The sequence below is a fragment of the Tetrao urogallus genome (assembly GCF_951394365.1).
Source record: "Tetrao urogallus genome assembly, chromosome: 15".
NCBI classification, from domain to species: Eukaryota; Metazoa; Chordata; class Aves; order Galliformes; family Phasianidae; genus Tetrao; species Tetrao urogallus.
In genome coordinates, this window is record NC_136828.1 from 2,490,895 (window position 1) to 2,517,752 (window position 26,858).

Below are 26,858 nucleotides of genomic sequence, written 5' to 3' on the forward strand. Positions count from 1 at the left end.
ACTGCTGCGAGCACAGCTACCAATCCACACAGAAACCTTTGCACAGGGAGGGAAAAGAGCCGAAGACATACGCAGTCTGCCCAAGTCGGTTAATAAACACTGGGATTGCACTTGATGGGGCTACGCTTAGTGGGGTAAGATGTGCTGAGCCCTTGATCCTGGCCCTGTAGAAGGGCTCGTGGAAAGGGCAGAGGAATGAAACAGGTGAGGAAGAATCTGAAGAGTCCTGTTAAGAAGTCAGGCAGTTTCCCAACCCCCCACGTTCATGGGAATGTTAATGTGTCACTGCTCCAAGCGCTGTGCAGTGGATAGAAGAAAGAAGGGGCCGAGGCACCAGCTGTGGTGGGAAAGGTGGGAGGGAAGGGTGAGGTCTTCGTGGCAGAGAACTTCCAAAATCATCCATCTTGAATGGCCAAGTGTACCTGGGGGCCCCTGCGTTTCACTGTGCTCGTGGAAGGGATCTGTCACTGTGATAAGCGTGGAAAAAAGGGTTCCGTGTCATTATTTTGGCCCGGGAGGCTTCAGCCACACATAAACCACTAATTGCAACTGCTAAGAGGAAGCTGGCAGACATGGAACTTGCTGAGATTACACAGATTACTATTTTATGGACAGAAATACGATGTTCAGATGGATTGTGAAGCTGGGCGAGAGCTGGTGGCAGGCAGACAAAGCTGTAGTGTGGCGGAGCCCAAAGACAGATATTTTTCATAGCACTTTGACTTATTAAGTGACTTATTTTTTCAAAAAGCAAATGGACTATTGTCTCTCAGACAAAGTGCAAACCATGATTTCTGAGAGCAGCAACCCAGAATAAGAACCTAAAGACAGATTTATACACATTTTTCCTAACAGTTTGTTAGGCATGGCCAAATTACAGGCCAGCGCCAGCCCAGAAGGGCTTCACATGTGGGATGTGAGGAGAAAGAACCACTCCTAGGGAAGGACTTGTTTGTGCTGGTGACAGAAGACCGCACGACACCCTGAGCTGTTTGCACTTCTGTGAGATCTGTGCTTGTTAAACGGATGATTCCTCTGCGCTGGAATCACAGCAGGGCTCTTGGCAGATGATGGGCAGAGTTCTGAGCAGCTCACAGTAATGCCCCGGTTTGCATCCCATCCCCACATGGCTCTATTAAACACTTGGATTTGATGTTATTGCTTTAAAATGATAAATGCCTACAGACAAGGATGGCATCTGGCTGATGCTTGGCAGCGTGACGTTACTGGATGGCACCTGTGAAGCAGGGGTTGCCACCCGCAGATATTTTCTTCCACAGAAATGAAGGAGGCAGGCTTTGAGGTGTTAATTCCTTGGGCTGCAGAGCCTGACGGAGGGTTTGCAGAAGTGCACAGGGATGCAGCTACACACAAAGCAGCACGACGACTGCGGTCCTGGGGGTTACCACCACTTCCTGAACACGACAAGAATTCACACGTGCAATGAACATCAGGAGCCAGAAACAACAGTTAGATGGCATGAAGCTGCTCCACAGTCCTGTGAGCGCAGGTGGCGTCCATGCGGATGGATGTGCTGGGCAAGATGGGCAGCACCTCCTTCAGCAGCTGGGAGGAGGGGAGGCAGTGGATGCTGGGCTTTCCATTTGCTGGGACAGCCCCACCGGGCAGCAAACACGGCAGGTAAGGCCATCAACTGCTGAGACAACGTTGCCAGGAAAAGCAGACTCTGTTTCCCTCTGAGAACTGATGATCCCACAGTGATTACAAGTTACAGAGCGGAGCTCCTCAGCAGTTATTCAGACATCACTAACTGTTTGGCTCTAAGGATCTGGGGTCACCTGCTATAGAAATGATACTTCCCTGTTTTGGCTATGGGCAGGAAGATAGGATCGCGGGAACTGTGTGTTTAAGCAGCTTCGTTTTGGAGACAGGAAGTCTGGAAATGGGCTGCAGCAGTGCAGAGTTCATTATGCAATTTCTCTTGGATCCAGTCCCTGAATAAAGGGGTTATCCATTAAGCACCTGCTCCTGAGCACTGCCTGTGAGGTCCTTAGGAATCCATGCTTCATTCTCGGCTGAGGGAGCAGGGAGCCACGACTGGTAGCACTGGGTGTGAGTCTGCAGTGCCATGCTCTGCTGTACCTTTCTTCCCCTGAGTGCTCCTGTACTATTTGGGCAGCCTGTTGGGCGAGTAATCATTACACTATTTCTAGGGGCGGCTATGGTTAAGGGTCAAGGCCTTCCCTTTCCTCCTGACAGTACACCACACTATTGTGATCCCATGGCAGGAGGCATTTGGGGCCACCCTAAGCAGACCTCAACACAGCAGCAATAGGACCCTCTCCCTCCTCTGCTGCCCTGGGATGTGGGATTCCCTCCCTCCAAAGCACCTCCTTACGCTCCCCAGGACTCGCAGCCCCCTCTGACATCTCTGTGGTATTTCTGTGAGGCTGAAGGAGCTCTCCCAGCTAAGGGGAGAGGACTCGCAGCCTGCTTCCACCTGCTCCCCATGCCCAGCACTGAGGTGGTAGCATTGCCCTGGCAGGCACACTGGTATGCAAGCTGCTCTTATGGTTGTGGTGGTGGTGGTGATGGTGGTAGTGATGGCAGTGTCCGAGCCCTCTGCTCAGCAACTTTACAGCCAGATCTCTGTACTGGTACAATAGCAGCACATAGCCCATAGCCAGGCAGCACAAATACCTTCCTGGAGGTAAGCTGTGTATCCACCCACACCTGTCCCCACTGAGTCCCCATCCTGACATCATGCCAGGGCTGAAGAGTCGTTGCAGCAGCACAGAAGGGGGCTAGAGGGAAGCAGAGCGTCATGGGGATCTCCTGGGCTGCTCCAGCAAACCCTTTTTTTTACGAGGCCACAAGTGATATAATGGGCAAAGAAGGGGCACAAAGTCACCCAGCAGCAGCTCAGAACGCACTGACCACACTTTTAAAATTTCAGGTAGTGGACAGCAAAGGGCACGGCTGTCTTTTGTTGTGCCTGACGGACAGGCTGGCCTGAATTCCATCCACCCACCTCCAGTAACAAGAAGATGCCTTACATTACAGCAAAACACTGCTGGACGGGAGCTGTTGCAGATCTTCATTTCTGTGTATTAGATGCACTACTCACCAAAGGGGTGAAGTGTTCCTCTGTGGTTGTGTTGCTCCCATTTTTAAGATGACGGACAAGCAGGCATTTTTCTGCTCCTTGATTTGAAACAGCCAGGGCAGTAGCTGAGACCTGAAGCCAACAGCTCGTGTCCCATTGTGCTATCACAGACCATGCCCACCAGCAGCTAGCAGGCACCTGGAGCTTTCCACTCAAAGGACTGGTGCCCTGGTGCAGGACCGAGTTCAGAACCTGCGCTCTCATGTCTAGAAGAACTGTGAGCCTCCAAAGCCCTGTCCCACATAGCCGTAAAGCACATGGGAATGCTCTGCCTTTGAAGGAAACGTCGGTAAGGCAGGCAACCAGAGAGCACTGCCCATGTAAGCGACGGGTGATAGGAGCAGAGGCCTGTGAGAGACTTCTGGTGTGACGATAATCAGACCTCATCTTGCTCAGGAACCATGTAAATAAATACAGAATTTGCAAGTAAATGTAATGAAACGCATGTAAATGCAGAAGTAAATGTAATGAATATGAGTTGAGTCGTAAACAAAAGACAGCCTTGCCCTTTGCTAAAGGTGTCATTATCGATCCCCTTTAAACCAATGTAGAGCTGTTGATTGATTTGTCCCAGCTTATGGATTTCATCAGCATCCTCAGCACTGTGTCAGTGCCACCCTTCAGTCCGTCCTCCCATGGTGTGTGGTCTTTGGGAACATGTGGATATATCGGTGTTGAGAACAGCCCTGAGCATCTCGTTTGGGTATGAGGCGCTCTGCTGCTTTGGCACGGCACATCACCGGGGCTTATAGGACCTGCTTCTCAGGTTGGGAACCAGTATGGAAATCTGCTGAAGCACATGAGCTCCAGTCCTACAAACCTGTTTCGGCCAGGGAAGTCTGTCTAGACAGAATGCAGGTGTTTCTGAAGCCAGGAGCCTCTACTGCCTGGCGCCATGGCTGCGGTGCATGAGAGCAGCCCCGGTGCACGGCTGTGCCGCAGAGGACTGGGCACGTTGGATCCGCAGGGAGAAACCCCTCGGCGTGGCCACGGCTTCGTGCGGGCTGCTTAACCCACACCTGGAGCGGGTGCTCTGACAGGGCACGAGGGGCTGCCGCAGGGGATTCACCGCCCGGGCAGCAGGGAGGATAGGCCGAAGGAAGTCGGGCGCAGCGGGGGGACGGCGAGGACACCGCGCGGCCCCGGCCCTGCGGCCTCGGCGCCGTTTGAAGGCCGTGCGGGAGAGGCAGGGCGCAGCCGGGCACGGCCCCAACGGCCCGCACCGGGAGGAGCAGGCGGAGCCGCACCGCTGCGCGCGGGGGGCCGAGAGGGGCACGGAGGGCTGCTGCGCGGGGCCGAGGGGAACATCGAGGGGAAACGGGGCGGGGGTGGGTCGGGCCGACGGCGCGGAGGGACCGAGAGGGCACCGCGAGGGGAGCCGCCGCGGAACGGAGAAGGACCGCGGGCTCAGGACGCCGACGGTGACGCTGAGGGGGACCGTGAGGGACCGGGCGGCCGCGGCGGTGCCGAGCGACGGCGGGGTCAGACCGAGGTGAGCGGGGAGGGCGCGGAGGTGACGGACGGGCGTTACGAGGGGCCGAGGCCGCCCGCCCCGAGGACGCGGCGGAGCAACTGAGGACGAGCTCGGCTCTTTCCGGCGCCGCTCGCGCCTTTCCGGCGGCGGCGGGGGCGGGGGCGGGAGGCGTGCCCCGTGCGCGGTGACGCAGCGCGCAGTCCCCGCCCCGGCCCCGCCTCCATGGTCTCTGGAAAAGAGAAGAGAAAAAAAAACTTTTTTTTTTAATTGAGGAATCAACAGCCGCCATCTTGTCGCGGAGCCGGAGCGCGGCGCGAGAGGAGCGGGGCCGGGCCGGGCCGGGCCGGGGCAGCGGGGGCCGCCCGCAGGGACACGGGGCAGCCGCGCGGAGCGCCGCCAACGGGCAGCGGGGCTCGGGGCGGCGGGGCAGCGCCGGCCGGGGCCGAACGGGCGCCGCCAGCGGGACCGGGAGCGGCGGCGGCGGGCTCATTGTTTTGGGGCTTTTTTTTTTTTTTTTTTCCCCCTCCCCCCCCGAAATTTTTTAATTTTTTTTTAATTTTTTTTTTTCCCCCTCCCTCCTTCCCCCTCTCAATCCCCCCCTCCACCCCCGCCCTCCTCGGCCGCGGCTCGCCCCGCGGGGTGGGGGCGGCGGCGGGCGGGGGCCGGGGCCGAGGCCGAGCGTTCTCTTCCCCCCCCCCCTCCAACCCCGGCGCGGAGGGGAGGGGACGGGGCTCGGAGCGGCGGAGGGGGGGGGCCGGCTATGCTCCCCGAGTGAGCGCCGGGCCGCCATCCGGGCACCGCGGCGGCAGGGCGGGGGAGCGGCCGGGAGGAGCCGGGCCGGCAGGGAGGGGGCGCTTGGGCTCTTCCCCCCAGCCCGCCCCGAGCCCTCCTCCCTGCGGCCTGCTGCGGCGGCGGCCCCGGCCATGGGGGAGCGGAGGGGGCCGCCGCCGGCCGGGCACTGAGCGGCGCTGTTGTTCGGTTTCCTCCTCCTCCCTTCTCGCCGAGCTCCGGGAGCGCCCGAGCGCCTCGGACGGGCCGCGAGCGGTTAAAGCATGGCGGAGAACTTACTGGACGGGCCGCCCAACCCCAAGCGAGCCAAGCTCAACTCGCCGGGCTTCTCCGCCAGCGACAGCACAGGTGAGGCCGCGGGGCGAGGGCGGCGGGGGGGCGGGCGGGGCCGGGCGGGACCGGGGAGCGCCGAGCGGCGGGGCCGGGCCGGCCGAGGCCTGAGAGCGGCGAGCCCGCGGCCGGACCGGCGCTCGGGCGGGCGATCCGCGCCGGCTGCCGTCCGCCGGGCCGCCGCCGGCCGCGCGTTGCGGAGGCGCGCGTTGCTGCGTAGCCGGAAAGTTTGGCGCAGGCCTTCGGTCGCGTTGCGTGCGAAAGTTTGGCGTCGGCGCGGCGTAGCGGCGAGGAGCGCTTCGGCACGCGGGCCTTTTCCGGGATGAGGAGGGTAATCCCGGTCGGCGAGCGGACCCGGGTCGGCAAGGAAGCGTTTTCTCGTCGCCCGCTTCTTTCCAGGGGCGCTTGCGGCCGTGATTATTTCACGGGGTTTCCCTTTGTCTCGTGGTGCTCGCGCTGACGGGACGCGTGCAGCCCGGTGCTTAATGGCTGTATTGTTACTCGGGACTTGCCCGGTGTGTGTAATGGTGGATGAGAGCCTGACGCCGCTGCGAGCTGCCCCGATTCAGATACGGCTCGGGCTTTTTGCACTCGAGCGGCGTAACTCCGCTCCAGCTGTTGTCATCTGCGCCGGCACAGCCAGCGCAGCCTCACGCTGCACATTGCTTCCTCTGCTCAGCCTCACGCTGCTCCTTCCTCCCGACACAAACCCTGCGCGCAGCACCTCTCTGTACCGTTGGTCTGTGTGCAGGGTGGGATTTCCTGCGTGTCTCCGAGGAGTTTGACACCGGCGTCTGCACGAGGTGAAGGAGCAGAGCAGATAACCCGCCGGGCTCGTTTTGTGTGGCAGTCCGTAGTGTTATGCTCGTCCCCCTCTGCTTTTTCTCTTTCAATTCATGCTTAGAGTGATAGCTGTGTGTATGCCTGGGATTTTATTATGTTGGTTCCTTTTTTTGTCTTTAAATGCTTGAAATTAACACCGCAAATGAACGTGCTGCCTTGGCCAGTAGCAATAGAGCTGCTGGAGACGCTGGGCCAACAGCAGACAGCAATAAATAAGGCAGCGCTTGGGGGGTCAGCCCTGCTGGACCATGCAGATCTCCTGTGAGATAATTCCCAGTTGTCTGATGCAGGTTATTCACTTTCTGTTCTGTCCGGGTGCTCCTGGAAGTTATGAGTCCAGTCCAGCGCTGCTGATTATTGCTGTGGCGATGTGCTGTGTTCAGATTTTGTGTCTGTAACTTCACGTTAAAAACTTCACCGCTTGTTGGTGTCTTTTTTTAGTGGAGGTTTTGCTCTCTGTCGTTACCTGCTAGCAGAATAACACGTGCGGAAGCACGGCTGTGTTATCGCAGTGCTGTTTAATGAGGAATCAGAGGGAACTGAGAATTTGGGATTGGAAAAATTCTGCAGTTTGTCTTTTATACAATGAAAAAACATGTGGGACGACTTAGAAATTTGACACTTCCATCCTAATTTGATTTACACTTTCAAGAATTTTTGCTTTGTAAATCTTCCTTTTAACATATGTTATGTTTTCCATCTGTCTTCTCAGATGTCTGAGATGCAGAGAGAACCTAATTCTTTCGTTTGGAATGCTGTCCTTAATAGAGATGTCTCAAACAACTACTATTGCGTAGAGCCAGGGTGTGAATCAAAAGGAATCTGGAACTATATTATCAGTGCTAATTCAGCCACTGGGAGCTCAGAATCTAAATCTTTAACCCAGGCACACACGCTCTTCAAAATCCTCACTGAGAAGAGACTTTCCCATTATTATCCGGGTAGGTCCGGTCCCTTTGATTTGCGATAATGTTCATATCCACATACAAAGATAATTGCTTCTCTGAGGGTATCCCTACAGCTGTGGGAGCTCGCTGGGAATGGCCGTGCTGTCAGTAAGAGCTGCTGTCAGCGGGGCAGGCTTCCCAGTGCCACACCGCTGCAGGCTGCAGCCCTGCCTGCCTGTGCTGCACCTGAGAGTCCGTGTGTGATGAGTGCTGTAGTGGGTGTTGCTGTGCGGGTGGCACGACTTCTGTGTCATCTCCGGTGTAGTTTTCTCTAATGGGGCAAAGAAAGCTGGAAATCTGATGTGGAAATCTGCCTTGTGGTGGCTGCGAGGTCATTTCCTAAGTTTCATGGACTCCTTGAGGAAGGCGTTAATGAGAGTGATTCAGAACAGCCTCTGCTCGCTGAAATCAGTGCTTTGCAGTAAGGCAGATTTGAGCAGATGCCGGTTTTGTATTCAGTCAGTTGTAGTTGGAAGCTTTCTTGAGAGTCAGATGTATTCTAAAAAGAAAAAAGTTTCAAGTGCCTGCGTGCTGTTGGTTCCTTCTGTGTGCTCGGCGCATTTGCGATTTGTGCTTTCGCACAGCCTAATTGCAATTGCTGACAGACTGCCCTCACTTATCATTTGGTCCCAGAAGTCGGGAGGGAAAAGCTTTAAAGGAAAGAGAAAGGAAACATCCATCAGTTCGTGATTTGCAGCAGCCACAAGGAGACACAAAACTTGTTTTTTTACTGTAATGTTGCATACTGCTTCTGGTTTGTGACACACTTGTAAGTGCACGTTAATCCTCGCTGTTCTGTTCCGGGCAGAGGTAGGCCTGCCGTGTGACAGCCCTGCACAGAGGTGAGCCCTTCCACGGGCTGATGGAAGGACGGAGCTCTCCCTGCCGGTGCCGTCACTCACACTGAGGAGGATGGAGGACTGAGCCGTTTAAAATGTGCAGCACCTCGTGTCGACCCGTGTCTTTGATAAGAAGCCGGTAGGCAGGGAGTGTCAGAGCGTCACAGTCACCGTTAGGCTGTCGAGATAATGCACATCTTGGGGAGCTGTGGCTGGGTCTTCTCCAGATGTGTGGTGAGGGTGGCACGGTGTAGATCCGTCATTGTGTGGGATGGCTGAGGGCATTCCCGTGCTGGCATTGGTTCGCTGTGCGTTTCGTGCTGCCTTAAGCAAGTGCCTGCCGTTTATTACTGGCATCTCACGTGATTTTGCTTGAAATGGTCACCTCGAACTTCAACGTTTTGTCAGCTGTTAAATTAGGATGCCGGGAAAGATTCATGTGTTTGTGGTAGGATGAAAAAGCGAGGCCTCAGTTCCAGTAATGTGCTTCGAGAACCCTAAAATATTTAATCTTCGCCAGGGTGATCTGAAAGCAAAGCTAACTCCTGCCTGCAGCTCTGCTCCTGCAGCAAGGCGGGCCGACAAGCCGTGCTGTGCTGCGCAGCCCGAGAGCTGCGTGTGCTGTGCCGGCTCACAGGCTGCTGTTGGTGCTGCCGGGTAGGGTTGGAAGCTGCTCATGAGAGCAGGCATAGCGGCACTGTCAAAACAGTGGCGACACCTTGGGAAGCAATTGAGGGGAAGAATAGTTACAAAGGGGCTGTGCAGGACTGGAGGAAAGCAGAGCGGATCCAGCGCTTGCCGTCCGATGCTTCCAGAACAGACCACGTTGCGTTTCTTCTGCCACGCATTTTTTGTGGTTTCGTTTTTCTTTTCTATGTGTTCTTTTTCCCCTCTGGCATCCAGGAAGAGATAAGATGCTCACTTACCTGAATGTGGTTTTTTTTAATTTTCTTCTGTATGTTCATTTTGGTACCAGGGACATTTAACGTGCCCTTACGTATTACTTTGTGTTAATAGCAGAACATTCCAGTAATTGATGACTTTTTTCCCCCGTGTAGAAGCAGATCTGACAGAAGCTAGTGTCGTGTTTTTGGGGACCTTTAGCACGTTGTGTCTTCATTGTGAGCATGAAAAGATGAAGATGATTTGAATGAATACAGTAGAAGGACAAACTTGGGTTTATGACTTGATGACACACAGAGTGCAGGTGGGAAGAGGCAAGGAATTAAACTCAGTTATCAGTGTGTGTTTCAGCTTATTCTGTTCTGTTTTTCAGGGTGGTGAGAAGGCAGCAGGGCAGAGCTGGGGACAGAAGGCAGCTGGACATCCCGGGGTCAGGCAGCTTTTTGGTGCTGCCCATTGGATGTGGCTTAGAGGATCCAGCTATGTGGTTTTTTTTGTGTCCCAAGAAGTCAGGCTGGCAGCCTGCTGTCAGGAGCAGTTCTAAAGCTGAGTGCTGGTGGAGGAGGCATAGAGGCTAGCAGAGGACGGATTCTTTCTCTTCCTGATTTGTTTGCTTAGTGTAATGAGCTTCAGGTTTGAAAAGTCACTTAGTTGCTGAAGTCTTACGAAAACAGGTGGAGAGATTTTTCTGTGAGTTTGAAACTACTTTACCTTGTTCATGAAATGAGCTGGGTTCTAAGCTGATAGTGTCCCTTCTGGTTAGTGGACCAAACAGATCCAATTTAGGAACTTACCACCGCGTTGCTTCTTGTCTGTGCCCTACGTGGCATTCAGTTGTGGAGAAGTATTTGGCTGTAAATCCCTCCCTCCTCCCCCCTCCAGCCTTTTGGGCTTCTTTACCTGCCCCACATACCCCACTGCTGTCTGTCCCAGCCTGGTGGCTGAACACCAGGTTGGGCACATCAGATTGGTGTATGTTTGCCTCATCAGGTGAGGGCATTAATGGAAAACTTCCTTACTGGAAATCTTTTTTTTTTTTTTTTTTTCCCAAAAAAAGGTATTTTTAATTGCTCTTAGAACTTCAAATGTGCTAACTGTCTATTGTGAAACAATAAATCACAGAATCTTTGCCTGTTGAAATGGGGTGGGTTGGGTGTGGGAGCTGCTGCCCGCCCCAAACAGTGTGCCCATTGAGCAGGGTACCTGCCAGGGGCCTGCGGAGCCGCTGAGCCCTGAACTGTTGGGGCTTTGTCTGCTGGGGTCTGAAAGCAGCCTCACAAAACAAACCCAAGCTCGTTGCAGTGTAACAGCTCTGCTGGTATGGAAGGAACGGCGTGGTGAGAATACAGCCTGCCTGCCAGGACCTGCATGCAGCTTCAGCCGTGGCCCCATGCATGGGAAGGTGCCCTGTCATGTTGCAAGCAGCAGTCATGCCACAAAGCTGAGACTGGATTGAAGCAGCTGACCACCTGCTTTAATGTCTTCCACATACCAGGCAGAGAGCAGGGAAGGGAATACTTCAGGATGTGCCACCGCTCCAGACAGCTGACGGGACAGCGGTGACTTTGAAATGATAGGAAAGAATCTGGTAACAGTTGCAAGTAGTTGTATGGATGGCAGTGTTCTACCTGAGAGTGTGACAGTTCTGAAAACATCTGGGAGGAAACTTGTTTTATTTTTGTAGCGGTTGCTGAAAGTGCTGTCCAGGAAAGTAAAGCAACATTGCAGCCCGTGAGTCTGAAATCAGGAGAGAGTGCGTCTCAAGCGTGTTATCTCCTGTGTGCAAATGGATGCTCAGAGAGCAGTGAATTCTCAGCTTGGAAAAGGAGGCCTTTGGGAAAAGTGGCAGAGTTTGAATTGCTCGGTGCTTCTCCCTCCCTCCTGACGGACGAGGGTTTGGTTCTGTGTCAGGGGAGACCTTCTGCCTTTGTGCTGGAGGTTATTGCTCATTTGGCTGCTGCAGAAATGGGTCGTGTTCTGTTAGGGCAGATTTTTGTGTGCATACGTGTACCTGTAACTGCCAAGACAGTCTTGTGTCTTCATAGATTGGTGGACATGCTTAGGTGGGCTTTTGTTTTCTGTCGTATAACTGCTGTAAAATACACCTCGTGTTGATGTAACATGTGCAGTTCTGATTGCAGTATAAAAGCAGAATGCTTAATTCCTGCCTGAACATCTGAACAGTGAGTTTTTACACAGCTGCCATGCAAAGCTGTTTACCTGTTCTGTGTTTTCCTGCTGGCAGAGCAGTAAACTTTCCGTGCCTGACACGAATGTACAGACTTCTTACAGGAGCTGAAGAGGGGCGGGATGTGTCGGGATTTAAGAGGCGGTATTCCCAAATGCTTTCTTCACTCTTCTCATAAGCTGCAAAAACATTTCCAGCCCTTGGCTCTGACTGCATGGTGAAGCGTCCAGGCAGCAGAACGAAAAAAAAAAAACTAGGATGCTGGAGTGCAGTGTTCAGTTTGGAAATGGGACTGGAAAAAAACTTTCTTCTTCCTTTTTTTTTTTTTTGAGCTATAGCAATGTCTTCACATCTTGTTTCTTGTCTCCCCCAGCCATGCATACTCACGCACCACCTTTTGTTCCTGAAGCACGAGCAGTTTTACTGCAGCAGAGTGTAAGGATGCTGCAGTGGGGTTTACACAGGTTCCCTGGAGAAGTGAGGCGAGCCTCAAGGTGCCCGGATCCTCAGTGCTGTGTCTCCATCCATGGAGCTGCTCTGCAGAGCCCCTGTGGGGACAGCCCAAGCAGAGCCACTGGGAGTGGGTGCTGGGGCTTAGAGACACAGCTGTGGGGGGAGAGCTTGACATGAGTTTGGCTTGTAAGAAGAAAGGTCGATAAAATGCACTGCGAGAGGCACAAACTGCAGTGTAAGTAGCATCACAGGCTTGTGTGTGAAAGAGGGGGAGAGGTGGTGAAGCGATCGCCAAGATACGCAGTGCTCCAGGAGCTCCTGTGAAAGGCAGGTGGAAAAGGAGAACTGAACGAATGGAGGGTTACTTCCATAAGAAAAGGAGGACGAATACTTCAGTGCACAAAATTGGCTTCAGAAAATGTTGGCTTACTGCTTCCCTGCTTGGAAGAGAGCAGGAGGGACAGCGTTGTGTCAGGGCTTATGGGCTTGGCACAGGGGCAGGGCTGTGAAGGACGTGCTGCTCAGGAGAGGCAGGGGTCGAACCTGGGTGCGCCTTTCTGTGATGGTTTATGTCACTCTGTGGTCGTTTTGCAGCACAGCTAAACGCTTGTTCTCCAGGATGAACTGAAAATTTGAGTGCTGATGGCCTGCACTGTGTTTCAATGGACTGAAAGTTATTAGTAGGGCATCCTGGCTTCTTCGTACAGGTTAAATGTGCTGCAAGTTTTGCTGTTTCAGTTCCTAAATGCACATGGGGTGTTCTTAGGGCAGTTCTGCAGCCTGAGCCGTGCACTGATTGCTCGTGGTGGAGCACCGAGTTGAACTTTAACATTATACAGCATTAGGGATTCCTGTCTTGAGAAAATAACTCCCGTTTACTCTAACCTGGGAGTGTTTTGGTTTAGTTTCGCTGCGAGGGACGAGGATTGCTCAGGGCTGGCTTTGGAGAGGCATGCAGTCCTTCGTACAGTCCTGTTAGATAATAGTAATGAGTGGTTGCTTTAGAACCACTGTCCTCGGATTGGGAAGCTTTGCAGAGATGTTTTGTGTTTGAACTGGTGAGCTGGGGTAGTTTGCTTGTGTGTTTCCTTTCTTAATATGGATGTACACGCTGCTTATGTCTACAAATATGTAGTAAGTACCTTCATACCAATCAAATAACTTCATATTTTAGTTGCATACTGAAATAACATCGTTGCACAGACACTGCTGACAATGTGCAGTAAAACATTTTGGTGAACTTGAGCTGTTTGTTTTAAATAAATGAAAACAACTGAGTTGTGTGGTGTGTGTTTGGGTATTTTCACTTCGGGTGTTGCAGCATGGCAAAGCAGCTCCTTCAAGGGCTGTAATGAAGACTTGATTGATTTATTTTGCCCATCTGGAGCATATGTGGATTACCTCTGTCAATACGGGATATGATAAATGAGGGATGGGCACTTAGAGAGCAATTTGAGTGATTGGAGCTGTTGAGGGTGTGAGAAGTGAGGCACTGTGAGAAGAACATGCTGAGCGTGTCATTCAGGAGCCTTTGAGATGTAGCACATCATAGTTTATACAAATGAACAGAAAGAACTTAGCGACTGATATTGAACACGTTGATGTGTGAGGCTGGGATCAGCACTTCCAAGAGGCATAGTTCCCTTTGGTTAAGCTTTGAGGCCTTGCTGGAAGGTCATATGCAAACCCAAGTGGCAGTGTTGTGGTAGGATTTTGGGGTGGAATGCAGTGGCCTGGGATTAGTCAGGAGGCTGGAGACGTGATGTAATAGCTGTTTGGAGAGAGTAAGTCAATCAGAAAACCTCCCCTGATACTTCTGTATTGTTCTTTCAGCGTAGGCACAAGAGACTTGGGACCTGGGTAAGATGCCGCCACCTCAGTTTCTTAAGCATAGTAAAATGTTTCGCCAAGTTGTGCAATAAAACTAATACTTAATGATTTATGTTTTACCCTTTATTTCTGCGTGTACATAGTAAGTATTACTGTCTGCTTTCTGAAGGGCCCTGAACTTCCTGTCATGGGAGCACTCTCTCACTTGCCGACAGCATTGATTGTCTTGGGTGAAGATATTCCTCAATGCACAGCTGTTTCAGACCAGTACAAAGTACTGTAGATGAATGTTTTAGTCACTTACCTGTTATGTTTTCCTTACTTGTGTTTCTGTTTTAACTTGCAGATTTTGGATCTTTGTTTGACTTGGAAAATGATCTTCCTGATGAGCTGATCCCCAATGGCGAGTTGGGCCTTTTGAATAGCAGTGGGAACCTCGTTCCAGATGCAGCTTCCAAACACAAGCAACTTTCTGAACTTCTGAGGGGAGGCAGCGGCTCTTCCTTAAACCCAGGAATTGGAAATGTGAACTCAAATAGCCCTGTCCAGCAGGGAGTCGGGAGTCAAGTGCAGGGGCAGCCGAACAGTGCGAGCATCGGCAACCTGGGTGCTATGGGTAAGAGCCCATTAAACCAGGGAGACTCTTCTGCTTCAGGCCTGGCAAAGCAAGTTGCCAGCACCTCTGGACCTACCACACCTGCATCACAAACACTGAACTCTCAAGCACAAAAACAAGTGGGGATGGTGACGAGCAGCCCTGCAACATCACAGACTGGACCTGGAATATGTATGAATACTAATTTCAGTCAGACACACCAGAGCCTTCTCAACAGTAATTCTGGTCACAGTTTAATGAATCAGCCTCAGCAAGGACAAGGGCAGGTAATGAATGGATCTCTTGGGGCAGCTGGAAGAGGAAGGGGAGCAGGAATGCAATATTCTGCCCCTGCCATGCAGGGGAATGCAGGCAGTGTGCTGGCAGAGACTTTAACCCAAGTGTCTCCACAGATGGCTGGTCACACCGGGCTGAACACAGCACAGACAGGAGCAATTACAAAAGTATGTACACAATTTAACGTATTCCGTGTTTTGCACTTGCATTTTTCCCACTCAGGTGTTTTGAAAAAATTAGTAGCCCATTTTTGAGGAGCAGAACAAAATAATGTGCTTTCTTGAGTCTGTAGTTACCTGTTTTGGAGAGCAATGATACGAAATATTGAAGCTGGTTTGTCGTGTGATCAGCAATGTGATCGTGTGAAAACACATCCTGAGAGTTAAACGTTGGATTTTGTCTTAGAAGTGTGGATTAGAAAAGAACAGCTTAATTTTGCAAAAAAAGGGGACAAGTAATTATTTCTGTGCAGGATCTCGTTATATCTGCCAGACAGCAATGTGCTGTAAAGCAGTGTGAGATCTTAAGGAGTTTGAAGAGGGAGAGGTATAGCACTTGTCCTCTTGTCAAGGGCTGCAGTCAGTAGCTGTGCACTGAATGTTTCTCACATACAGGAGCACTAATCTGGAAACATGAAATTTTACATGGGTTGCAAAGCTAATCTGAACTCTACAAAAGGGAAGGACAGTATTGGCAAGAAGCAGCTTAGTGGCCTTTGCAGACTGGGACAGGGAGTGTGCATACCTGTGGAAGCTTCCACCTGTGTCTTGGGGCACTGCTGTGGTCCCTGCTTGATACAGTCATTGCTTTTTAGCCCTTGACTTCACTTGTCTAAGCTCAGAGATGTGATTAGAGGTGAAGAGTGCTGCTCCTTCTGTCTCAGCTGGGTAGCACTGGGCCTCATCTCTTGTGTGGCGTTGGTGCAGCTCCTCCCTTGGATTCTGATGCTGAAACATTCTGTTATTGGAAAGGAATTCCATCTCTAATCTTTCATCCATCCGCACACCACTCGTCATTGTAATTTATTGGTGTGCGTGTGTTAATTCATTGTGTTAAGAATTCTGGAAAAAATTGCACTGCCTGACAAAAGAAAGCCCAGTTGGGAATGGTGTTTTCTTAAGAAATATGGATGGTGGAGTACTGGGTGGTTTGGTTCTCGAACATAAAAGTACAAAGAGCATTCTGATGCCACCAAAAGGGATCCCGCTGCTGAAGGCAGAGATGCTTGTGATCTGAGTGAAGGTCAGAGCGCAGAAAAATGAGTGCATCCATTTCCAGCCCCAAATCAATTAATTTGGCCATGGGGAGGGATTGGGCTGAACAGAAAGAAAGGAGCTGCTTTCTTCTTTTTTTCTTTTTTTTTTTTTTTTTAACCCTATCTCTTTTTCCCATAAATTTATGGAGCAGATTTTCCCTAGCCACAACATAGTTATGTGGTTAAGCTACTGATTTTTGATGCAAACTAATCCAAGTTGAATTACGCAGGAACAAAGGGTCTTGCCTAAGGTCTTATCTGACCAAGTATGAAACTGGTGGGAGAGGTTCTGTGGTCCTATGGTTTCTTGTAAGCCTGTCCACCCCGGTAAGGAATAGGCCAGTGCAAATGCATGGACGTGAGCCATAGTCTGGAGCCAGCTGCAAGTGGGATGCTTGAGCTGAGGAAGATGATCTGGGTGTTCTCAGCATTAGTTCAAGGAGTAAGTTAGATTGAGCAAGAATTACTTTGGAAAAGAGTAGTGAGAAGATCCCTGTTACTTACATCATTGGCTTCTCCTGCTGTGTAGTGCATTTCCGAACGGCTTGCTCCCTGGATTTCCATCTCACAAACAGAGGTGTTCTCCATTTTTTTTGGTTTTGTTGTTTTCTTTTTGGAATAGGCATTTCAGTTTGGCATCCTACTGCAGTCTCTTCCCATCGCTGAGTCTGTTATCCTAGTAGGGTCCTAACGGTGATGTGTGTCAGCCAGTTGTGATGAAGGCTTTCAAGGAATGTAAATAAACAGTTCAGCAGGTTTGTCTGTTCTTCTGAAACTGATGTTTCTGCTGAAAAGATTGTGTGAGTTATTTACAGATACACCAGATTAGTATAGCAAGGATCTGAATGCTTTATTGGCCGTAACTGTGGTTTGTGGGTTTATATGGAGTGCTTGCCTTGTGATTTTGACCTGAGATGTTACGGAAGCCTCTGAGGAAAGCTGTGTACACTGCTGTGTCTTTCTTCATGCAAGCCATTGCCAGACTCCTCTCCTGGAACAGTTCTGCTTCTAACTGTGGGACATGGACAGTGCTGCAAGGATAGTTTTCATTTGGGTTGAAGTTCTTTAAGAAATCTGATTAAAAGATCGGAAGGATTCTTCTTCTCTGAACAAATATCACAGGGTGGGGGGTAGAGGAACAGGTTGTTTAGTCACAGTCATTTCCAGCACTGGTGAAATTGTTCCTTTTTGTTGTAATCGCTTTTGCAAAGTCCATTAGGTCTAGAAAATGTGTTCAGACCATCTAGAGAATCATCTTAAGTTAGAGGTGGTGTGGAAGATTGAAGGTTGTCGGCTTTTGAACGTCTTATGTAGCAACAAAGCTCAGCAGATGGTTTATTGCTTCCCTAGAAACCAGCGCTTCGTTGCAGACGTGCTCTGTGCCTCACGCTCTTCTGTTGCCGTCGTCATTGAGTTCATCTTTATTAAATGAGGGAGATTCAACCTCTGTGTGGTTCCTGGTGGCTGGCACTGGAGCTGGAAGTTGTTCTTATAGGTTAGATGTCACACAGCCTCTTGCTGTGCTGCGTTCCTTTCTTCCTATTGCTGCCGTGAAAGCTCTGGGAAGTTTCCTTTTATTCTGCGTGGATCTCAGCACTACTAAACCTACGTTGAGATTGGTTTCCTTCGCAGGTTGGTCTAATTTTTGGGGCTCTGTATGGTGTGCACGGATGTCACTGTTTGGTCAGATCTTAGTCTGAGCCTGTAAGCACATCAATCACGGGAAAATGATTGGTTGTGTTTTCCTTGCTTGTGTGCACTGTGTTTAAGCCCCATTGCCTCTGGGAATGTGGCACGTGTAATAGAGTTCTGGTACCCAAATCTTAGCTGTTCAAAACGGCACTAATGGGCAAAAACCAGATCTAGTGTGCTAGATTTCTCTATGAATTCAGTGTAGTCTTGTCTCTTAACTTTATTGACCTAATTAATTCATGTTCTTTGTGGCTTTAACTTTATTTTAATCAAAATAGCCACATGGCATTGCACTTTGCAGCAGAATTTTGAGATGAAAGAGTAGGAGGAACTCAGAACACAGTCACATCCCTTGTAATGTCTGCCAACAGGACAACCGGTTGTGTCGTGGTTTGGTGCTGAGCTGTGTAAAAACTGGATTCTGCTCTTTGCTGTTTCCAGGCTGTGTGTGTGTGTGTGTGTGTGTGTGTGTGTGTGTGTGTTCTTCGGAGCAGTGCGCAGTCACGGTTTTGCTCCCTGTAGTTCGCTGAGCAGTGGTTTGCTGTTGGATAGTAATCTTCAGGACATCTAATGGCGCAGTGAACTTCTCTGAAGAACAAGAGCAAGACTTCTGTATGCGTCCTAATGTTTGACTCTGTGTTTTGAGGAATCTGAGGTAAGGCAAATAAGAGAGAAAAAAAGATTTGAAGAGATTAGCTGGCTGCTATTGCTGAGTAGCAGATTGAGATGCACTCGCTGATTGTGAATTAAGTCAGCCGAAGACGTTCGCATTCCGTGGTCGCCGTGTTTGTTTTCGCAGCCTGCTGCTGCCGTTTGTTTCTCTGGTGACTCTCAATCTGTCTGGATCTGCCTGAATTGTTTTACCATGACTTGCGCTTAATTTGCAGCTTATCCTCGACGTTGTCCATAGCAGGCTGCCAAGCAGGCTGGCTGCAAGCAGAGCCTCTGGCAAGCACGAGTAGCCACGCGAGCCGCATCCCACCCAGCCCTGCTGCTGTGTGCTCACCGACTGGACCAGCTGCTCGGCTCCCTAGTCAATATTGTGATGACCAAAGCAGTGTTTTTACGTTTTTTTTTACAGTGCCTTTATCGTAGTACAAGCAGGAGGAGGATATAAATATATAGAAGTGCCTAACAGCAAAACTCACCTATAGTAAAATGAAGATATCTGTAACGCAGCTCTGGTTTGAAACATGGCCATGTAAAGCGGTGCTTGGTGGGTGACTTGGCACTTGATACACCAGATTTGGTAACTTAAAATGCTCTCCTGCCACAGCAGTCCCTCCTGGCACCTGGAATCGAGTTGTTTCCTATTTCTAGTACGCGAGCTAAATTGCCTTTGCAGTTGTGCAATGTCATTGAAGATCCTTGAAGCGATAGCCGCTTGGCTTCTGCCTGCTTCTTACGCTCACGCCGGTACCCGTGCCGTGTCTGACTAATGCTGCAGGCTGAAAGAATGTGCGAAACGGAGCAGTCAGCCTTCATGGGAAACCACAGCTTGGTTTCCTCTGCTCTGCTTCCAGCTCGGGCTGGAGGAGCCGGTCTGCATCAAGTCATCCAGCTGACGAAAATGAAATATTTCGGTGTCTTCTTAGAGCAGAGTTGTGCTGCTGTGTTCTGCTGCAGTAACGCAGCACTGACATTAAGGATCTTGCCACCAACTCTCAGTCACTTAGGTTAGCGTTATGTAGTGCTTCTGTTTCTGGTGTTGGAGTTGAGTTCGTTTCTCAGTAGTGTATGGGAAGGAAGACTTTGGTAGTAAAATCAAGAGAGCCACCAGTTCTTTGGAACCCACAGACTGAAAGTGATATTGTCTCCAAAGCTTTATGAAGATGACAAACCTTCAGATCCTCATTATGATTTCTTTCTGATTTTTAGGCTGATTCCACGTCTCTTCTCGCTGCTGCATTTCAATTTTTTTTTTCTAATGCACAGAGATAAGATTCTCTGAGAGAGGGCAGCCTGCCTATTGATGTGTGCCTGTGTAGAGGTTGCAGGTTGCTTCTTGCAGAAGGAATTGTCTGTTCTGTAGTAATTCTTCTAATAAATCCCAATTGTACATACAGATCCTATTGTGCAGGAGCATTTTTGGTGACGAGATCTCTTAAGAGGTCTGAAAACCTTTTCCTTATGTCATAATGCACTGATCATTTGTGTGTGACAGTGAGCTGTGATGGCACTGTGAATCGCATGGTCGTAAGTATGTAGAGAAATGTGTCAAAGAGCCTGTGGTATGGCCTGGGACCAATGTGCTGGTGTCCTTTTTTCTTAGAAACAAAGAGAAGGGAAGAAACTTTGCGAATGACATGTATGGCATGGCATACTATGGCAGGAAGGCGTGCCTGTTTGGGGAGTTGCTGCAGCTGCTGAAGGGAGCAGCGTGCCATGCTTGTTGCTTGTGTTGTCAGTGTTCCTGTGTAATCCCAGTCGTGGTTTTGAGATTGGAAATAGTTGGTAGAATTGAGATTTAGATGGATGAGGATTTGGGTGTTTTTTCTGGAAGTTGTGCTGCTTAGAAGAGCTGCCTGGGACCAGCACTTGGAAACGTGTGCTGCTCTGCGTGCTGGTGCTGCTTCAGGCCCAGAGCCGTAGTTGCACTGAACCGCATTTTTTGTTTCTTTGCTGAGCACGTGTATGTGCTTTAGCTTTGCCACATACAGTGCCACAGCATGAACTGGTTTGCAGTGAATCGTAATGGAGGCAAGGCACACTAAATATTGGGGCCCACTGACAGAAAGATCCCTGTGTGAAGCAGAGGAGCTCTCAGAACAGCTGCAGCCCGGTGCAGGCCCGGCCGCGTCCTGTCCCTTCTCAAACAGGCCTTAAACACAAACAAACTAGAACAAATGCCCTTTGAAACTTTTGGCAATTAGGATAAATGAAATAACCCCTTTACGGTGAGAGGATCTTTGTACCCTGGAAGGGCTGGAGAACTCAGCAAGACTAACGCTGGGGTTCTGTGCTGTGTGCCCAAGTGCGCGGCTGGTGCTGAGCCCTTCGCTCTGAGCACCTCCTGCTCCGTTGCAAGCCCTGTCTGCAGCCCTGGGCTGTTCTCACCACCCAGCTTAAACACATGCATTCCACATGACCGTCAGATCTTCACCTGGCTTTAAAACGTCCTGAGAGCTCTGTGGGCTGCTTCACGTGAGTTGTGAAGTCCTCCGAGAGGAGCATTCCGGAGATCTCAGGGCAGCTCTGCGTGCTGTGTGGTGTTTCCAAATAAACACAGTTGGATCTTAAAATTACTGCTTGCAAATTATTTCAATGGTATAAAATATTTATATTTAGGTTTCTCTCTGGTTACTGTTAATGTCACGCTATGATATTTAAGCTAAGTGGTTGTTTTCAGTAAACCATATTGACTCTTTTTTGTGTATGCATTGTAACCTGGAGTGGAAACTTGTTCCTTGTCGGTTTGATTTCTGTTTTCCTCTGGTTCTGGGTTGAAATACAATAATTACCTATGTCTTTTAGAAGCACTGTGGTTTTTTTTTCCTTCATTGTAACCAATTTCCTGCAGGATTTGTGTCTGCTGAGGAGCTCACGTAGGGAAGGAAAGGAAGCTGAGCTCCTCTCCTCACGGTGTTTGAGACACTCTGTAGGGCTGCTGGTGCCTTTTTCTGATTGGCAGCCATGAAAGCTCTTGTAGTGATTAGAATGCATGGTCACTTGCTGCTAATTGTTCATTAAAGCTTAGAATTCTTATTTGCTGAGGTTACAGCACTCAGTGAGCCTTCGGAGCTGTGCTTTCCTGATGTACAGCAATGATGCTCAGTGCAGAAATGGCTTTAGTTCTTCCTGTGGTGTATCCCATTTTATCAGCTCGTGCTGGCCTTCTCAGAAGGAAGTTTGAAAGTGTTTTATGCATGCATGCATACAGAGTAAGCGTGTTTTGTTGGTTTTTGGTTTTGTTTTTTTTTTTGAAAGTGTCAACTTAAACGCATTAAGAGCTTTTTTTTCTCTGTATAGACATCCCTAAAGAGCTCTTTTCCACAAAATTCTGACCTTTCTGTGTCAGTAATAATGCTGGAATATTTGTAGGTTTTTAAGACATTTTGTTGCCTTGGAATGCTTAAATTTGTCTTTCACCTCTGAGAAGTTCTTGGAAGAGGTTAAGTCGTACTACAAGTGGCAATAAAGCACCTGGCTTCCTCGTAATGGCATTTCTTAGACTTTAGTTCTGGCTCTACTCAGTTTTTCCTGCTATAATAACAGGTGCTGCAAATGACAATGGTTCCTGCATCTGCGAGGTTTGGTTTTTTGGGTTTGTTTTTTCTGTTTTTTTGTTTTTGTTGGGTTTTTTTTGTTCTGTTTTGTTTGTTTTTTGTTTTTTTACATTTCTTTGGTACTGAAGAGAAGATGCTGTAGAACCTCATGGATCTGTTTCTGGGCTTTCAGTAGAGCAGCCTATGAGCAAAGGCAGCAGAAGTGGCACAACACAGGCATCTTTTGGGTGCTGCTAGGCAGCTCACAATGGAATTCTCAGAACTAATTCTTGAACAGTTAAAAATTATGTTCCTGTGTATTTATTTAAGGCATCCTTGTTGTTAATTGACTTTAAAAGTGAGTATTTTTGAAGTGCTGTTCTTGTCAACCTGCCACGTTGGTGAGGGTGAGGAGCGTTCCTCCAGTGCAGGCAGTGGCCTTGTCTCCATTCTTGCACTTAAACTGAATTCCTTTTCTTTTTTTTGGTGTTGCTGTTGGCTCTTTGCCACAAAATGATTAATTTTTTCCTCGCTTCTCCATCTGTCCCTCTGGCATTTACATTGCAAGCACCGTGGTGACTTTCTTTTGGAACGTGTTCCTATAGGATATAACAGCAATTAGTAAAGGCTGACATCATTTTTGTCAGCAAACAGATAGAAGATGGTGCCAGCGTAGTGAAGAAAGCCTGTCCTTCCCTCCTCACCAGCGTGCACAAATCCCCACCGGCCCTCTCTGTCACGCTTCCCTGGTAGCCATGATCAGCCAGGTGGACCTTGCCTCGCACCATAGCTTTGTGTTTCATTCCAGAGGGAGATAAGAGTCCAAAGTGCGGGGCTGCAGCTCGCAGGCACCAGGAGGGATCGGCTGCAGGGGCCGAGCCGGGAGCTGGCGGCTGTCCTGCTGGCTGGGGCGCTGCGGATGGCAGCACGGAGCTGGGGCTGCCTGCCTCCCACTGGGTGACCGCTGGAAGGCAGGAGGGCACCGTGCGCAGCTCTGTCCTGCTGCTGACTGACAGTGCTGAAAGCGGCTGCTGTCAGCCTGCATTCCTGGTGCTCCTCCATTACGTTACGGCACATCGCTCCTGCGTTGCCAGTGCTTTGCGTGCTGCCAGTTGTCATTGGTGAACACCAGGACACCTCAGTGCTCCATTTCCTTACCTTTCTGTCAAAGTGAGGAAAATCGTAGGTAAGTTAAAATGATTTGAACAAAGCAAGGTGATATTGTTTCTGGGAGCAAAAAGGCGTCAGTGGGTGGGAAGGGAGAAGGGGGTCACAGTGCTGAGCTTTGTAACCACCTGTTGAAAGCCCGCGTTTTAAGCACATTCAGTGATGGCAAAGAACCTGAAGGCTTAGTGCAATGGTAGAGTGTTAAGAGACTGGTTTTGGTGATGCCACCTACAGAAGGGTGGGATAAAGAGTGTGCAGGTGTGTGACCTGGTGGCAGCAGGCACAAGAACTCGGACCATCCCTGCTCCTGTGGCAACTGCCAGCAGCAGAGCTCAGGGCAGAAGTGCTCAGCTGTTCCTCTGTGTGAAATTGTTCCTTGCGTGCCAAGCCCAAAGGATGCTTTTTGAATCTCTGGGTCAAAATACGAAGTGCAGGATTCTTATGTCATGCTAGTTGTTTCTTCAAAAAAATACAAGGGAAAAATAACATTCCCCGTATGCCTGTGATGTAATAGGGGATTTTGGATGAGGCGTGTGAGATGCTGAGTAGCAATGGCTGTGAAAGATTTGGTTCATTTTCTCTGAGATGCTCATATGTGATGCACGGCTGTTCAGTCAACCTAAGGCTCTTGATTATGGCATAACCTTAAAGCTGTAGATTAAATGTTCAGAAAACTGAATCATCGTTCACAAGTAGCTCTTGAAAGGTGGAAACACTTATTATCTGCTTAGCATTTAGCATAGTGTTTCATGTCAGGTTCTTCCAGGGATAAATAGGAGGAAACGGGGAGCATCTCTCCTTGCAGATGCACAAGATGTAGGGCAAAGCAGTGACAGCTCTGTCTTCCTGGAGCCATTCCTGCTGCTGAACACACAGTTCTCACGTGCCCCGCTTGGTGACACTGCCCTTAGTTTGTGACCTGGCCTCTTGTCAAACCAGGTCACATCTAGGATGCCCGATTTCCCTCTTCACTCCTGAATTCTGACATGTATGTTCTATTTGCAGGCATAATAATGTAAATGATTAATCTGAGCTTAGAGATCATTTTTAGCTTTTCTCTCACAGACTAAATTCAGAGAGATATAAGGATGGTGCTGGTTGCTAAAAGGCATCTTTGTCTTCCTGCTGCAGCTGTTCTGTCAGAGTGAGGGGTACAGGAGCAAATTGGCAGAATAGAGGCTCTCCCGTTCTTCTTTTCCTATTGCCAAGAACACGGGCAGACCAGATCTAAGTGTGGTGTGGGCTGAGTGCCTTCATGCTGCTACTATACGGGCCCGAGTCCTTCCTGATCCCCTGCATGCACCATCATGCTCCCTGCCCCATCCTCACATTACCTCTCTGCTGTGCTGGCAGCACTAACGGGGCTCATTCAGCGCCTGCAGACACTGCCTGGTGAGCACTGGGGGAAGCGGCAGAATCTTTGTGCCTTCTCTTCGTGGTGATGCTGATTGGAGCACCGTAGCTCACCTGTCCATCTGTTTACGCAGCAAGCTTAGGAAATCAATTTTATCTGTGAGGCCTTTAATGAAAATGGGTCAAATTGACTGGTGAATTCCAAAGCGGTGAGTGAAGCATGGATTTGGGGAAGGGGAGGAGCAGGGGCCCTGGCCGGCCTCACAGCAGTCAGTGTGGAGAAGCTGCTTTCCTGCTGCTGGGCTGAGTGAGCGCATGCATGAAAGTCAGCTCCATGGGCCGCCCTGCTGCTGGGAGGAGCAGTGCCTTGAAGCTGTGCTTAGCCACCTCTGCTCTGTGGGGCAGAGGATGGTGCTCTGCTGTGGTGCAGCTTTGGGTTTCTGTTCTGCAGCGTTGCTCTCCTGGGCTTTGGTGGTTAATGGAGGTGGCAGTATGGTCACGTTCTTACATTGTTTTTGCTTGCCAGGACGTTTTCTTCTCACCTTTCTGCTTTGTGTCTAGGCAAGCAGAACAGAACTTCTAATTCCCTTTCTATCAGTAGGTCCCACATTATAAAGAACTGAGCATATAACAACAGCAATACAAAATCACACCTTTTACTGAAAGCTGTGTGGCTTTTGTCAGCTAATCCCTGTTTTTAAGTAGAAAAATTTCTTAAAAAGTCTGCATAATCTTCAGAGTTTCAGTGGTATTTGGTCATTTACCCTTTCTCTTTTTTTTGGTTGGAAGGTGTAGGACCTCACATTTTGCCTGTTGATACGTGTTTGCTAGGTGGTACATATTTATACCTTTCTATTCCCAGAATTGGTACTTCAGGATCATTACTTGATGTTATAAGCTAATTAATAAGCTTAAATAATAAGCTAAGTAAATTAGGCTGTTAGACTGCAATTAGACTACGTATTGTAGCCAGGCCTATTAGTCCTTTGAATACTTCTTGAGGCCTTTCAGAATCCTGTCATTTTCGTGTATCCTTTGTGAGGAGTTGATGCAGCCCGACTGTTGCTGCTGCAGAAGTGTTCTGGTCAGGCCGGGAGCACAGGGATGTCACTGTGTGCTCCGCCAGCCTTCTTGTCATCCCCCTGCTGTCACACTGACAGCTCACGTGTGCAGCTGGACTCCTTTGCAGCTTTACTTTCAGAGCCGGTCCAACCAAACCCTCCAGCCGACTTCCTTTCTTTCTCAGACTGTTTTCTAGATAAAAATCAAGAAGATACTACATTATAAGTTAATGATAACTTTATTTTTAGTTTACTGGATTAGATCATAATGAGATTATTTCAGCCAAGCGTATTTTTCACTGAACCCAAATTGCTTTGAGTTCTTTGAGGTTTTTTTTTTCATGCCAACCTTTCTGTGTTTTTCCTGATGTCAAGTTAGTCTGTGTCTGGTTGGGTTTCTTGTTTTTTTTCTTACTACTGGACCATCGTAACCTTCTTCCATTCTTGTGCAGAAGAGTCAGAGATTCAGAACTTAATGAAAGTTTGAAATTATTTCAACTTGGAAGCTTTTCTTTAATTATCTGGCAGGACCAATAATTAAAGAAATAGCTGCAAGTGGGCAACAGTGGTGCAAGATACAAAAGCAGGAGTGTTGTCAGCGGTAGGTGCTGCTGCTTGGCACATCTCTTGTGTGCAAATGAGGATGGCTTTCTCTCTTGCAGGAAAGCTAACAGCAACTTCTGTCTGTCCTGCCAGAGCTTTTATGAATTTTGGAAGCCCTGGTGTGAAAGATGGGTTAGGGGTAGCAGAAGAGGGAGCACAGTTCTTCCCCAAGGAAAAAGGGTAGTGAGGAGCAAACTTTATATATGGCTCTGTAGTTTATGATAGCGTGTTGGAGGGGAAATTTAAGTAGTAATAGAATAAAAAAAAAAAAATAATAATAATAAAAAAAAAAAGGCAGAAAACCCGTGGATTTTGACTAGGAAATTGTGCTTATAACTGTGAATGGATTTTGCAGCATGTTGTATTGGTTGCATGTCTTGGAAACCTCCGAGGAGTGAGTGGTAATGAAGTAACTGCCTGGATGAGAGCTGGCGGCAGAGGCAGAGGTGAGGGGACAGTTAATAAAAACTCGGAGTGGGAGGAAAGGATGGGATTTATTGATGGCCCAGACACTCAGATACAAAGGGGGAGGAACTCCTGGTGCTGGCGGGAGGAAATACTGTGGTTTGTCAGCAGTAATAAAGGGAGGAAGCGAGTAAGCTTTAAAAATAGAAGTGGTGCAGCATTCAGATGCAATCTGGTGCTGGTGTAGCTTGGAGTTAAGTTCCTGAGCGCGCGTTTCTGTCCCATCCACTCTGAGTATGCAGATTTGGTCTCAGACATCATCTGTGACAGCTCCAGGAACCAGAGGGAATGGAACTCAGTTCTGCTGTCGAAATAGCTATAAAGCAAAACAAGGAGAAGAACCTCCCTCACCCGCTGCCCAGTGCATTGCAGCGTGAGGTGTCCTGTGCTGTCCACATTGGCCAAACACAGGCTTTACCATTTTTCAGCTTGGAAGTTGGTG

The 26,858-nt window shown here is 49.4% G+C and overlaps 1 protein-coding gene across 1 annotated transcript in view; it reads left to right on the forward strand.

Annotated features, from left to right (window-relative positions):
- Nucleotides 1–5,653: 5,653 nt before the first annotated feature.
- The window catches only part of CREBBP (CREB binding lysine acetyltransferase), a gene marked incomplete at both ends in the record, with an annotated part of 76,399 nt that continues 55,194 nt past the window's right edge, over nt 5,654–26,858 (forward strand). The window contains 2 exons of the mRNA XM_079543076.1: nt 5,654–5,738; nt 14,070–14,782. Of these exons, the coding sequence (XP_079399202.1) occupies nt 5,654–5,738; nt 14,070–14,782 (798 nt within the window). The remainder of the gene's footprint in view (nt 5,739–14,069; nt 14,783–26,858) is intronic.